This window comes from Macaca mulatta, chromosome 16 (genome assembly GCF_049350105.2).
Source record: "Macaca mulatta isolate MMU2019108-1 chromosome 16, T2T-MMU8v2.0, whole genome shotgun sequence".
In the NCBI taxonomy this organism is placed as follows: domain Eukaryota; kingdom Metazoa; phylum Chordata; class Mammalia; order Primates; family Cercopithecidae; genus Macaca; species Macaca mulatta.
This window is the reverse complement of record NC_133421.1, coordinates 62,470,384-62,483,957: the sequence shown is the minus strand read 5'-3', so window position 1 is coordinate 62,483,957 and position 13,574 is coordinate 62,470,384. Positions and strand designations below refer to the sequence as shown.

General features: G+C 41.6%; 1 protein-coding gene across 5 annotated transcripts in view; it reads left to right on the top strand.

Annotated features, from left to right (window-relative positions):
* The window catches only part of NPEPPS (aminopeptidase puromycin sensitive), a 147,015-nt gene that overhangs the window by 75,380 nt on the left and 58,061 nt on the right, over positions 1 to 13,574 (top strand). For 4 of the 5 annotated variants that reach the window (XM_028836414.2, XM_077971334.1, XM_077971336.1 and 1 more), the window contains one exon: positions 9,548 to 9,625. The exons of the other annotated variant lie outside the window; for it this stretch is intronic. In XM_028836414.2, coding sequence (XP_028692247.1) covers positions 9,548 to 9,625 — 78 coding nt within the window. The remainder of the gene's footprint in view (positions 1 to 9,547; positions 9,626 to 13,574) is intronic. 5 annotated transcript variants of the gene reach the window in all.

Below are 13,574 nucleotides of genomic sequence, written 5' to 3'. Positions count from 1 at the left end.
AGGTACTGCTTGAACTGTAACTATGCATATATCTGATTGGCTTTTATGCCCTAGGGTGAGCAGGAGGTCACCTTGAAACTTTACAAAGTAAGTTCTTGGTTCAATTTTTCACTTGAATCCCCCTTGGATATCCTCCAGAATGGTGTGTTTTCTTTCCCATTGCAACATTATTTTCAGCGTTGTGGAGAAACAAAGTATGTTCCAAGTAGCAGGTGGTCACTGTAGGCCTTCTTTGAACTGTGAACCTTATTTTTGTGCACCATGAATTGCTTTCTGAAACCACATAAACAATATGATAGGAAAGTTGCCATCTGAATAAAAAAACAAAACCTCACAATGTGTTTGATCTAGTACTGAGCTACACTGGTATATGTGGGCTATATAGCGTTTTGTGATTTAGGTTACTTGTTATTTAAGTATAGCAGTGGCTTGGAGGAAAACACATTGTGAGTTTCAAATAGATAATTTGTAAAGGAAAATTTGAAGTACGGTTGACTTGGCACTTCTGATACTGGAATTTTAGATTTTATTTCTGTATCTCAATGTAATGCCAAGGCAGAATCCACTAGATGCTTGTATAGATGGTGTAAGCAATAAATATTTCAGCTATTTTTAAAAATTTCACTCTTTTTTAATGTGGCCTCTTGAGAATACCATCTTGTACTTCTCATTTTCCCTATACCTCCTTCTATGTGATTAAGTTTTATCATGTATAGACATAAAGGGGGCCTGGCACAGTGGCTCATGCCTGCAATCTCAGCATTTTGGGAGGCTGAGGCACGAGGATTGCTTGAGCCCAAGAGTTCAAGTCCAGCCTAGGCAATGCAGTGAGACCCCGTCTCAAAAAAAAAAAAAAAGGGGCCGGGTGCGGTGGCTCAAGCCTGTAATCCCAGCACTTTGGGAGGCCGAGACGGGTGGATCATGGGGTCAGGAGATCGAGACCATCCTGGCTAACATGGTGAAACCCTGTCTCTACTAAAAAATACAAAAAACTAGCCGGGCGAGGTGGTGGGCGCCTGTAGTCCCAGCTACTCGGGAGGCTGAGGCAGGAGAATGGCTTAAACCCGGGAGGCGGAGCTTGCAGTGAGCTGAGATCCGGTCATTGCACTCCAGCCTGGGCGACAGAGCGAGAGACTCCGTCTCAAAAAAACAAACAAACAAACAAAAAAAAGGTTGGGGGTAGTTATGATATTATGATATATATGTTGGTTTTTGTCCAGTTTCTGTCATAGAACACCCATAGTCCTTGTTATTTCCTGCGTGACTAAAACAATAAACATATTTTACTGAAATATTTGGCCTTTTATTCTTGGTTTTTGAAGTGGCTTCGGAACAACTTCAGAACAATAAAACTGAAAGACGGTCTTTTGTAATAATGTTGAGGCACTTTAGACCTCAGAAGCAGGCTTCAGAAAGCAATCTCTCTCTGACCTTTTCTTGCCTGCCTTTTGTCTGCTCCTCCTCCCAAGCAGGCCATATAAACTAAAAATATACTCTAATCATCCCCCAACATTCTGTCTTGGAGCTGACCACAAAGAAATGATATGACCTACCTTGTCTGATTGGAGGTCATAAGACCCCCATTTCAGAAGGGGTCCTGTCCCATACTTGGGAGGAAAGAATGTTGCACAGAGAGGCCAAGAAGAATCTGAACAAAGAGGCCTTGCTGGGTTTCCCCACTCAGTCTGTTAGCATTAGATCCTACTTTTGTCCAATCATATTTCTACATGGTTGTCCGTGCTTCGGTCGTGACTGTCCAGTGAAGTCCTGGACAGGGTACAGAGAGCTTCCGGATAGCTGAACACGCGAAGGGGCCTAGAGAGTGGTGCACCCGGGGAGGGTATGAGGGCTCTGCACCCCTTCCCACATGCCTTGTTCTGTGCACCTCTTCATCTGCATTCTTTGTACTATTCTTTATAATAAACTAGTACACGTGTTTTCCTGAGTTCTGGGCACTGCTTTAGCAAATTAATCAAACCTAAGAAGGGGATCATGGGAACACTGACTTGAAGCTGGTTGGTGAGAAGTTCTGGATGAGGCCTGGCCTTACAACTAGTGTCTGAAGTGGGGGCAGTCTTGTGGGACTGAGCCCTCTCTCAGCCTGTGGGATGTAATGCTATTTTCAGGTAGATAGCATTAACATTGAATTGGATTAGAAGGTGCTCAGCTGGTGGTATCTGCTGCAGAACTGATTGCTTGCTTGTTGGTGGGGAGAAATCCCCACACATTTGGTCACAGAAGTCTACTGTGTTGATGATTGTGGTGTAAGAGCAGAGGAAAAGCAATTTGATTTTTCTCCACAAGATTCAACTAATGATTTACCTTTCATTGTAAGGTTATCATGCTCAAGTATTAATGTAGGAAGGCTTTTTTGATGCAGAGTGTATGTGTGTGTATATATATGTATGTGTTTCTAGAGGGCTAACCTTAAAAAGTGAAATGTAATAAGGAAGAAGAAATGGTGTTTTAAACTTAAACCCTTTTCATCTGCTAAATCGTCCTAGTGAAATACCAACTTTAGTTAATTGTAAAAAAAAATTAGTTAATTGTAAAAAAAAATCTTTTCATTATATTTTAAAAACCATTTGTATTTCCTTTTTCTGTAATTCATATTTGTCCATTTTTAATTGAAGTGTTATTCTTGTTATTGATTTTTTAAAATGACGTCTTTATATGTGAGTGAAATTAACCTTCCATCATGAGTTGGAGCATTTTTTTCCCCAGTATTTAATTCTTCTTTTGATTTTGCTTATGGTCATTTTATAATGCCATTTTTTTTTTTTTTTTTTTTTTGAGACGGAGTCCCGCTCTGTCGCCCAGGCTAGAGTGCAGTGGCGCGATCTCGGCTCACTGCAAGCTCTGCCTCCCGGGTTCACGCCATTCTCCTGCCTCAGGCTCCCGAGTAGCTGGGACTACAGGCACGTGCCACCACACCCAGCCAATTTTTGGTATTTTCAGTAGACACGGGGTTTCACCATGTTGACCAGGATGGTCTCGATTTCTTGACCTTGTGATCCACCCGCCTCGCCCTCCCAAAGTGCTGGGATTACAGGCGTGAGCCACTGCGCCCGGCCCTGAAAAGTGTTTCTTAACAATAACCAGAAACTGTGCTGTGTGTTTTACATAAGAGTATATATATAATTTTTTTTTTCTTTGAGACGGAGTCTCACTCTGTTGCCCAGACTGAGTGCAGTGGTGCGATCTCAGCTCACTGCAGCGTCTACCTCCCAGGTTCAAGCGATTCTTCTGCCTCAGCCAACCAAGCAGTTGGGATCAGGCGCACACCACTGTGCCCTGCTAATTTTCATATGTTTAGTTTTACCATGTTGGCCAGACTGGACTCAAACTCCTGACCTCAAGTGATCCTCCCACCTCAGTCTCCCAAAGTGCTGGGATTACAGGTGTGAGCCACCGTGCCTGGCCCCCAATCTTTAATTAAGAAGCAGATGCCAGGCACAATGGTATACTCCTATAATCTCAGCTACTTAGGAGACTGAGGTAGGAGGATTGCCAGTGCTTGAGCCCAGGAGTTTGAGACCAGCCTGCACAACATAGTGAGACCTTTATCTCAGTTTTAAAAAGAAAGAATTAGGTAATGATATGATTTTAATTTTATAGGTGTGGAAACAGAGGCTTAGTGAATTGAATAATCATGTATACCTTATAAGATTCTGTCATATTACATTTTAAAAAGTTTTTGATCTGGCCGGGCGCGGTGGCTCAAGCCTGTAATCCCAGCACTTTGGGAGGCCGAGACAGGCGGATCACGAGGTCGGGAGATCGAGACCATCCTGGCTAACACGGTGAAACCCCGTCTCTACAAAAAAAATACAAAAAACTAGCCAGGCGAGGTGGCGGGCGCCTGTAGTCCCAGCTACTCGGGAGGCTGAGGCAGGAGAATGGCGTGAACCCAGGAGGCGGAGCTTGCAGTGAGCTGAGATCCGGCCACTGCACTCCAGCCTGGGCGACAGAGCAAGACTCCGTCTCAAAAAAAAAAAAAAAAAAAAGTTTTTGATCAAGTTTAAGTTGTACTGATACACTATATAAAGTGTCTATTTACAGTGCTTAATTTACATATGTATACTTTCCAAATATGAATATATTGCAAACTATATTAGTTATTAGTGAATATTCATTTATCATCAGTATTATGTATTACTATAATATATATACTAATTGCATATTAGTATTAATGTAAACATTAATTTAGAAATACTTTTTTCTCCAGTGAAACCTCGTCAGACTTCTCATATGCATCTTCAATATTTATGGGTTTCTACTCTTTGACAATCTAACAGTTCCAGAGCAATTATTATCTTCTAAGGTGTTTGAGATAGATCCTTATTCGAATCCATATATTATGTTGTGACTGGAAATTTTATCCCTAGCCATGTCTCTATTCACATAACATTAGTAAATGTGATTTTTCATTAATATATTTCATATGAGTAACATTAATGATCTCCATGACATAATTACTTAGTCTGTTGCTTTTGAATGATTCATTCATTCTACAGATATTTACAGAACACACACTATGTGCCAGAAACCGCTAGCATTGGAAGTAGAGCTGTGAACAAAACCAAGCATCAACATTTCTGATATTTAAGAAGATAGGCAACAAGCAAATATGTGATATAAAGTAGTGATAAGTGCTGTAAAATCACAAGAGGGTATAGGGTGAGGATTGTTCTTCAAGTTGATAGAACAGATCTTTAAATAAGTGATTTGAGGCTGGGTGCAGTGGCTCATGCCTGTAATCCCAGCACTTTGGGAGGCCGAGGCGGGCAGATTATGAAGTCAAGAGACCAAGACCGTCCTGGCCAACGTGCTGAAACCCTGTCTCTACTAAAAATACAAAAGTTAGCCAGGCGTGGTGGTGTGCGCCTGTAGTCCCAGGTACTTGGGAGACTGAGGCAGAAGCGCTTGAACCTGGGAGGCGGAGGTTGCAGTGAGCCGAGATCATGCCACTACATGCCAGCCTGGGCGACGTAGCGAGACTCCATCTCAAAAAAAAAAAAAAAAAGTGATTTGAGGCTTTGTGTGGTGGTTCATGCCTGTAATCCCTGCACTTTGGGAGGCTGAGGCAGGAGGATCGCTTGAGCTCGGGAGTTTGAGGCCAGCCTGGGCAACATGGTGAAACCCCATGTCTATAAAAAAATTAGTCGGGTGTGGTGGTGGGAGCCTGGAGTCCCAGCTATTTGGGAGACTGGGTTGATAGGAACACTTGAACCTGAGAGGTCAAGGTTGCAGTGAGCTGAGATGGTACCACTGTACTCCAGGTTGGGCAACAGAATGAGACCTTGTCTCCAAAAAAAAAAAGGTGATTTAAGCAGAGGCCTGAATGACATAAAGTGTTTAGATATCTGGAGAAAGACTTTGCAAGCAGATTCAGAAACCCTGGGGTTGGAAAATGCTTGCGGTCTTTGAATCGTAAAAGAGGCACCAGCAGCATGACTTGTAGTTATTGTGCTACACCCTGCACATTTTTTTTTTTCTCTTTTGAGACAGGGTCTCACTCTGTCACCTAGATGGGAGTGCAGTGGCATGATCATGGCTCACTCTAGCTTCAAACTCGTAGGCTTCAGCAATGCTCTTGTCTCTGCCTTTGGAGTAGCTGCGATCATAGGTTTGTGCCACTATGTCTGACTAATTTTTAAAAATTTTTCCTGTGTTGCCCTGGCTGGTTTTGAACTCCTAGGCTCAAGCGATCCTCCTGCCTTGGCCTCCCAAAGTGCTGGGATTTCAGGCAAGAGCCACCATGCCTGGCCCTGGGCAACATTTTTATTGTCAGTCATTTAATAGTGGATGTGTAGTGATAGGTCGTTGTGATTTTTTTTTTTTTTTTTTTTTTTGAGACGGAGTCTCACGCTGTTGCCCAGGCTGGGGTGCAGTGGCGCGATCTCGGCTCACTGCAAGCTCCGCCTCCCGGGTTCCCGCCATTCTCCTGCCTCAGCCTCCTGAGTAGCTGGGACTACAGGCGCCCGCCACCGCGCCCGGCTAATTTTTTGTATTTTTAGTAGAGACGGGGTTTCACTGTGGTCTCGATCTCCTGACCTTGTGATCCGCCCGCCTCGGCCTCCCAAAGTGCTGGGATTACAGGCTTGAGCCACCGCGCCCGGCCTAGGTCGTTGTGATTTTAATTTGCCTTTCCTTAATGACTAATAATGTTGAACACTTTTTTTATGTGCTTTTTTTTTGGGCCATTTATATATTTTCATTTGTGAAGTTTAAGTCTTGCCATTTTTATTTTTATTTTTATTTTATTTTATTTTATTTTATTTTTTGAGACGGAGTCTCGCTCTGCCGCCCAGGCTGGAGTGCAGTGGCCGGATCTCAGCTCACTGCAAGCTCCGCCTCCCAGGTTCACGCCTTTCTCCTGCCTCAGCCTCCCGAGTAGCTGGGACTACAGGCGCCTGTCACCGCGCCCGGCTAGTTTTTTTGTATTTTTTAGTAGAGACGGGGTTTCACCGTGTTAGCCAGGATGGTCTCGATCTACTGACCTCGTGATCCGCCCGTCTCGGCCTCCCAAAGTGCTGGGATTACAGGCTTGAGCCACCGCGCCCGGCCTAGTCTTGCCATTTTTAAATTGGGTTGTTTACCTTTTTATTCAACAGCTGTAGGTATTTTTCTTTCTTTCTTTCTTTCTTTTTTTTTTTTTGATGCGGAGTCTCACTCTGTCTCCCAGGCTGGAGTGCAGTGGCGCAGTCTCGGCTCACTGCAACCTCCGCCTCCCAGGTTCAAGCGATTCTCCTGCCTCAGCCTCCCAAGTAGCTAACAGGCATGCACCACCACACATGCATGGTCCACCCACCTCGGCCTCCCAAAGTGCTGGGATTACAGGCGTGAGCCACCGCACCCAGCCCAGAAAGGAACATTCTTAAGCATTGAAGTGATTCTTGTCAAATTTGATTTCTATTCAAATTTAGGAGCTGGACCAGGCACTGTGGCTCACCCCTGTAATTCCAGCACTTTGGGAGGCTGAGGTGGGTAGATTGCTTGAGTACAGGAATTTGAGACCAGGCTGGGCAACATGGTGAAACCCTGTGTCTACTAAAAACACAAAAAATTAGATGGGCCTAGTAGTCCCAGCTACCCTGCAGGCTGAGGTGGGAGAATCTCCCGAACCTGATGGGAAAGGCTGCAGTGAGTTGAGATAGCGCCACTGTACTCCAGCCTGGGCAACCAAAGTGAGATCCTGTCTCAAAAAAACAAAACAAAACCAAACAAATTTAGGAGCTAGCTTATGACTGTAGAAATAATTTTGGCAATAGAAGTAACGAAACTGAGTTGTAGTCTAGCTAGTTAACATTTGACAAACCATTAACTTTATACGTCTCATTTTCTTCACTATAAAATGAGGAAGATTTGATTCGAGGATTTATTAAAGGCCTTTTAAAATCTGAAATTATAGTTTCTTAATTGGTTTTGTAGAGATTTTGGCTTTATAAAAATGTGTGAACCATAGTGACAATAGAAACATTTGAAATCCTGTATTTGGGTGATTCATAAAAGAAAGGAAGAATTATGGGCATCTTGCCTGTAATACGTTACGTAATCTGAATCATTGTTACCCATATCATCCTGTGACTGATAAGGTACTCATGCCCACCTCCCCTCCCTTGTCTTTCTGTAATACTTTCCCTTCTCCCTGCCTCAATAATAGCTTTATCGATGTATAATTCACATACCATACATGTAATCTATTAATATTTAAAGCATACAATTCAGTAATTTTTAGTCTATTTACAGAGTTATATAGCCATCATCAGAATCAATTTTAGAACACTTTCTTTACTCTCCAGAAAGAAAGTACCCTCCCTATTTCCCCTCTATCACCTAGCCCTAGGCAACCATGAATCTACTTTCAGCCTCCATAGATTGCCCTGTTATGGACAAATATGTGGCTGGTTTCTTAGTATAATGTTTTCAAGGTTATTCACGTTGTAGCATGTGTCAGCTATTTCATTTCTTTTTATTGTCAAATAACATTCAGTTGTATGGATATACCACATTTTATCTATTCCATCAGTTGATGGACATTTGAGTTGTTTTAATTGTGGGGCTATTATAAATAATGCTATTATGAACATTTATATACAAACATTATGTGGACATGTATTTTCATTTCTCTTGGATATATACTTAGGAATGGGATTGCTGTATCATATGATACCTCTATATTTAACCTTTTGAGGAATTGCCAAACTGTTTTCCAAAAGTGGCTGCACCATTTTACATTCCCACTAGCAATATATGCTCCAGCTTTTCTACATCCTCCGTTATACTTTTTTTTTTTTCTTTTTTTGAGACAGAGTCTTGCTCTGTCACCCAGGCTGGAGTGCAGCGGCACAATCTTGGCTCACTGCAGCCTCTGCCTCCTGGGTTCAAGTGATTCTAAATTATCATGCCTTAGCCTCCCGCATAGCTGGGACTACAGGCGTTTGCCACCATACCTGGCTAAGTTTTGTATTTTTAGTAAAAATGGGGTTTTGCCATGTTGGCCAGGCTATTCTCGAACTTCTGACCTCAGGTGATCCACACTCCTTGGCCTCCCAAAATGCTGGGATTATAGGTGTGAGCCATCGTTTCTGGCCTGATTGGCCAGCTTTTCATCTGGAATGGGTATAGGACATAGTTGGAAGTTGGTCTCTTTGGTTATTTCCCTAACATGTCCAAGCATCCTAAAGTATCAGTCAAATAAGCAGTCTCTTCTCATTCCTGGCAGAAAGTAAGTCAAAGCCTTAATTCAATTTGCACACCTGTTTTCATGTAACAACAAATAATATATATATTTTTTGAGGTGGAGTTTGGCTGCTGTTGTTTAAGCTGGAGTACAATGATGCAATCTTGGCCCACTGCAACCTCTGCCTCCTGGGGTCAAGTGATTCTCTTGCCTCAGCCTCCCAAGTAGCTGGGATTACAGGCATGCACCACCACAGCTGGCTAGTTTTGTATTTTTTAGTAGAGACGGGGTTTCTCTGTGTTGGTCAGGCTGGTCTTGAACTCCTGACCCCAGGTGACCTGCCTGACTTGGCCTCCCAAAGTGCTGGGATTACAGATGTGAGCCACCGCGCCCAGCCACAACAAAGAATTTTACCAGAAGTGGGTATGATTTATATCTTAGTTTGAATTGCTACTTATCTTTGGGGGAACAGACCTTTTCTTGATGTATCTTTAACACTGAAATCTTGGCAAGTTGCCACGTCTCAAATGTTCATGAGTAAGATGGCAATATCACAATATTATAGTCACACAGGAATCTGATAGAAAACATCACATTTATAAAGCCTTGTTTCTTGTACGTCACTGACGTTTTGTGAATTTATAAAGAATTTGTAGTTATTTTTAAGGAGCATATTTAATGTAGGTAATGTAGCCTAGAATAGGCTAATTTGAAATGAAACTCTTGCTAATAGGAACTTAATTCACCAAATTAAGAATATTTAGTCTTTGTAGAGATTTTGCTTTTGAAAATGTTGCAGTCTTGATTTCTTCTTGTCAGGCCAGTCAGAATTGTGAAGTAATTTTTTTTTTCTTATTCCAGAAATACATGCTACAGGATTTAACTATCAGAATGAGGATGAAAAAGTCACCTTGTCTTTCCCTAGTACTCTGCAAACAGGTGAGAGACATGGCTTTTGTAAAATCTCGTGATGAATACAGTGACATCTGACTTCTTCCAGAGAAATTTATTGCATGCCATTTTTTCCCTCATTGTTATTAACAGATAAAGTATTAAGAGCTGTTTTTTTTTTTTTTTTTTTTGACAGAGTCTCACTCTGTTGCCCAGGCTGGAGTGTAGTGGCATGATCTTGACTCCATGTTTGAGCAATTCTCCTGCCTCAGCCTCCTGAGTAGCTGGGATTACAGGTGCCTGCCACCACACTGGCTAATTTTTTTGTATTTTTAGTAGAGACAAGGTTTCACCATGTTGGCCAAGCTGGTCTTGAACTCCTGATCTCAAGCAGTCTGCCCGCCCTGGCCTCCCAAAGTGCTGGCATTACAGGCGTAAGCCACCGCGCCCAGCCATATTAAGAGCTTTTTAAAGAGTTTTATTGCAACTTTTGGGCCACCAGCATTTCCTTCTACGGAAGTTGGGCTATGAAAAGCAAGGTTTCCACCTCCTGTCACTCTATATTCTCTTTAAACAAACAAGCCGAGAAAAACAGGACAAAAACTAAAGATCATTCTACTCTAGAATGTAATGGATTGTTTTTCAGTTTTACCTTTTTAAAAATACCTTTACCTAGGCCAGGCATGGTGGCTCACACCTGCAATCCCAGCGCTTTGGGAGGTGAAGGTGGGCAGATCACTTGAGGCCAGGAGTTAGAGACCAGCCTGGCCAACATGGCAAAACCTCGTCTCTACCAAAAAATACAAAAATTACCCGGTGTGGTGGTGCATCCTTATAATCCCAGCTACTCGGAAGGCTGAGGCAGGAAAATCGCCAGAACCCAGGAGGTGGAGGTTGCAGTGAACCGAGATCGTGCCGCTGCACTCCAGCCTGGGTGATAGAGTGTGACTCTGTCTAAAATAAACAAATAAAATACCTTTACCTAGCTCCCCATCTTCTACTAATTGAATCCAAATCCCCGAAGTGCATGGTCACAGATGATTTTAATGTACAACCAGAGATCAGATAGGTATTATGTTACAGAGTGCACAGAAAGAAAGATACGTTGATATGTTACTATTGTTAGGTATAAAAGCACAAAGAAATAGACTTTCTGAGCTTAGTGTATGTGGAAGAAATTATATACAAATCAGTTGGTGAAGTACTAAGACTTTGATGAATGAGCAAATGAAAAGATAATTCAAAAGAAAAATTGTAAATGACTAATAAACATGTGAAAAGATATTGAGCCTCCTAGTAATGAGAAATTTTTGCTTCTCATGTGAGCTGAAATTTTAAAAATTCCCAATGATATGGCTGCCTTGATATTGCTGGGGGGAGTATAAATCCATGTAATTTTTTTGAAAAGTGTCCTGGCAATATATCCAGAGCCTAAATATGCTCACGTCTTTTGACCCAGCAATTCTGCTAATAGGAATATATATATCCCAAGGAAAAGTCATAAATACAGAAAATACTTTATGCCCAGAAGTGTCTGAGATATTACTTATGGTAGTAAAAAATTATAATTAATGTATTTGTTCAACACTAAGGAAATGATTAAGCCAGGAATGACACATCTATATAGTGAAATATACTTAGCAATTAAAAGTGAGGTTTGTGAATTCTTAACACTGTAAAGTGCTTATTATAATGTAAAATTGAAAAGCAGAATATAAAATTACATATTTAAGGTGATGAATCATGTCTCTAAATGGCACAAATAAAATGATAATTATGTCTGGGTTATGTCTGGGTATTGACATAATTGGTGATTTTTATTCTTATTTATGTCTTTTATCTGATTTTCAGAATTTTCCTACTGAGAATCTATTGAATTAATATAAAATTATTTTTAGAAAAAAACAAATCAGAGATGTTTAGTCTTTTATTTCAGTGCTCTTGGAGGCCTTTTATATGTAATTATTATAAAAATAAATGGGCCGGGCGTAGTGGCTCACGCCTGTAATCCTAGTACTTTGGGAGGCCAAGGTGGGCGAATCACAAGGTCAGGAGATCAAGACCATCCTGGCTAACATGGTGAAACCCCGTCTCTACTAAAAACACAAAAGATTAGCCAGGTGTGGTGGTGGGTGCCTGTAGTCCCAGCTACTTGGGAGGCTGAGGCAGGAGAATGGCATGAACCCGGGAGGTGGAGTTTGCAGTAAGCTGAGATTGTGCCACTGCACTCCAGCCTGGGCAACAGAGCGAGACTCCGTCTCATAAAACAAAACAAAATGAAAAATGTTTTGCCATGAACATGTGTTAAAAGCTATTGAAGAATATAACATGAAAAGGAGGGAGATTCTCTGATTTCTTCTACTTCCGTTGTCTGGTAAATCTGTCTAGAAATATTCCTATGTATATATAAATTTATGTGTGTAATTTAACCCACAAATAGGATCACAAATCTTGGTGGCTTATAACCACTGAGATTTCTTTCTTTCTTACACATGAGCCATGAAGACTGCTGATCATATGCAGCCATATCACCAACTCCGCTGGCTCCACTTGGCTCCCAACTGTCTTTCCAGGACCGTAGTGAGCGAGCAGCCTCTATCTGTATCATGCATGGCAGAGGGCAGAGGCTTAGGTATGGGGAGAAAGCTAGACCACAAAGACACATTTAAAACTTCTGCATGGCCAGGCGTGGTGACTTACGCCTCTAATCCCAGCATTTTTGGAGGCTGAGGCGGGAGGATTGTTTGAGCCCAGGAGTTCGAGACCAGCCTGGGCAATACAGTGAGACGTTGTCTCTATAAAAAATAAAAAATAAAACTTCTATATGATAGTGTTATACTTGATGTCTACTCACATTTCATTGACCAAAGCAAATAGCATACCAAGCCCAGAGTCCCTGGGGTAGCATTTAACAGACGTTTGAGGAAAGTTTCTAATTAAAGATAGGGCAAAAAGCAAAACTTTAAGTATAATAGAAATAAACGAAGTTGGAAGAAGCAAAGACAAATCTAAAGAAAGTTTAAAAAAAAAAAAAAACCCAAAGCTAATTACTATCCTTAGAGAGTTAAGAGAAAGCATTGCATTCATTAAACAAGGACAGGACAGAATGCCATCAGATAGGAAGAATTAACAGCAGGAAAACTTGAAAATTATAATAGGTATAAAAAACCCAGTAGAAGTTTTAAAGATGAAGTTGAGGAAACTTCTAAGCAGTAGGAAAAACAGATAGAAAACAGAAAAGTAGATTTGAGAACCAGTCCAGCAGAACCAACATCCATGTAGTAAACCAGAAAGCAGAGAAAATGGGAAGAGGATTTTTTTTTTTTTTTGAAACAGAGTCTCACTCTGTCACCCAGGCTGGAGTGCAGTGGTACGATCTTAGCTTACTGCTACCTCTGCCTCATGGGTTCCGGTGATTCTCCTCCCTCAGCCTCCTGGGTAGCTGGGATTGCAGGCACGCACCACCACAGCTGATTTTTGTGTTTTTAGTAGAGTTGGGGTTTTACCATGTTGGCCAGACTGATCTCGAATTCCGGACGTTAGGTGATCTGCTCACTTCGGCCTCTCAAAATGCTCGGATTACAGGCGTGTGCCACTGCACCTGGCCAGAAGAGAAATTTTGAAAAAGACAAGAAATTTTCCTTGAACTGATAGAGCAGGAGCCTTCAGTTTGCAAAGGTACAACATTGAGACTAGCTTAAAAAATGTTAAAAGTCCCACACTGACTCAAATTCTAGAACTTTTGGGATAAAGTAAAACTCTCAAAAAGTTCCTGTCTGGCATAGGGGGCAATAGGAGGGAAGTGGGTAGCATACTACCTTTACAATTTGGGAATCAGAGTAGTCCTAGATTTACCGTTAGAAACAGTGGAAACTTAGACTCTAATGAAGCTGTTCATTCAAAATACAAAATGAATCTGATTTTCAGCATAAGATTGCATACCTAGCCCAACTTTGAATTTCAGAGTACAATAAAGATATTTTCAGATTTGCAAGGT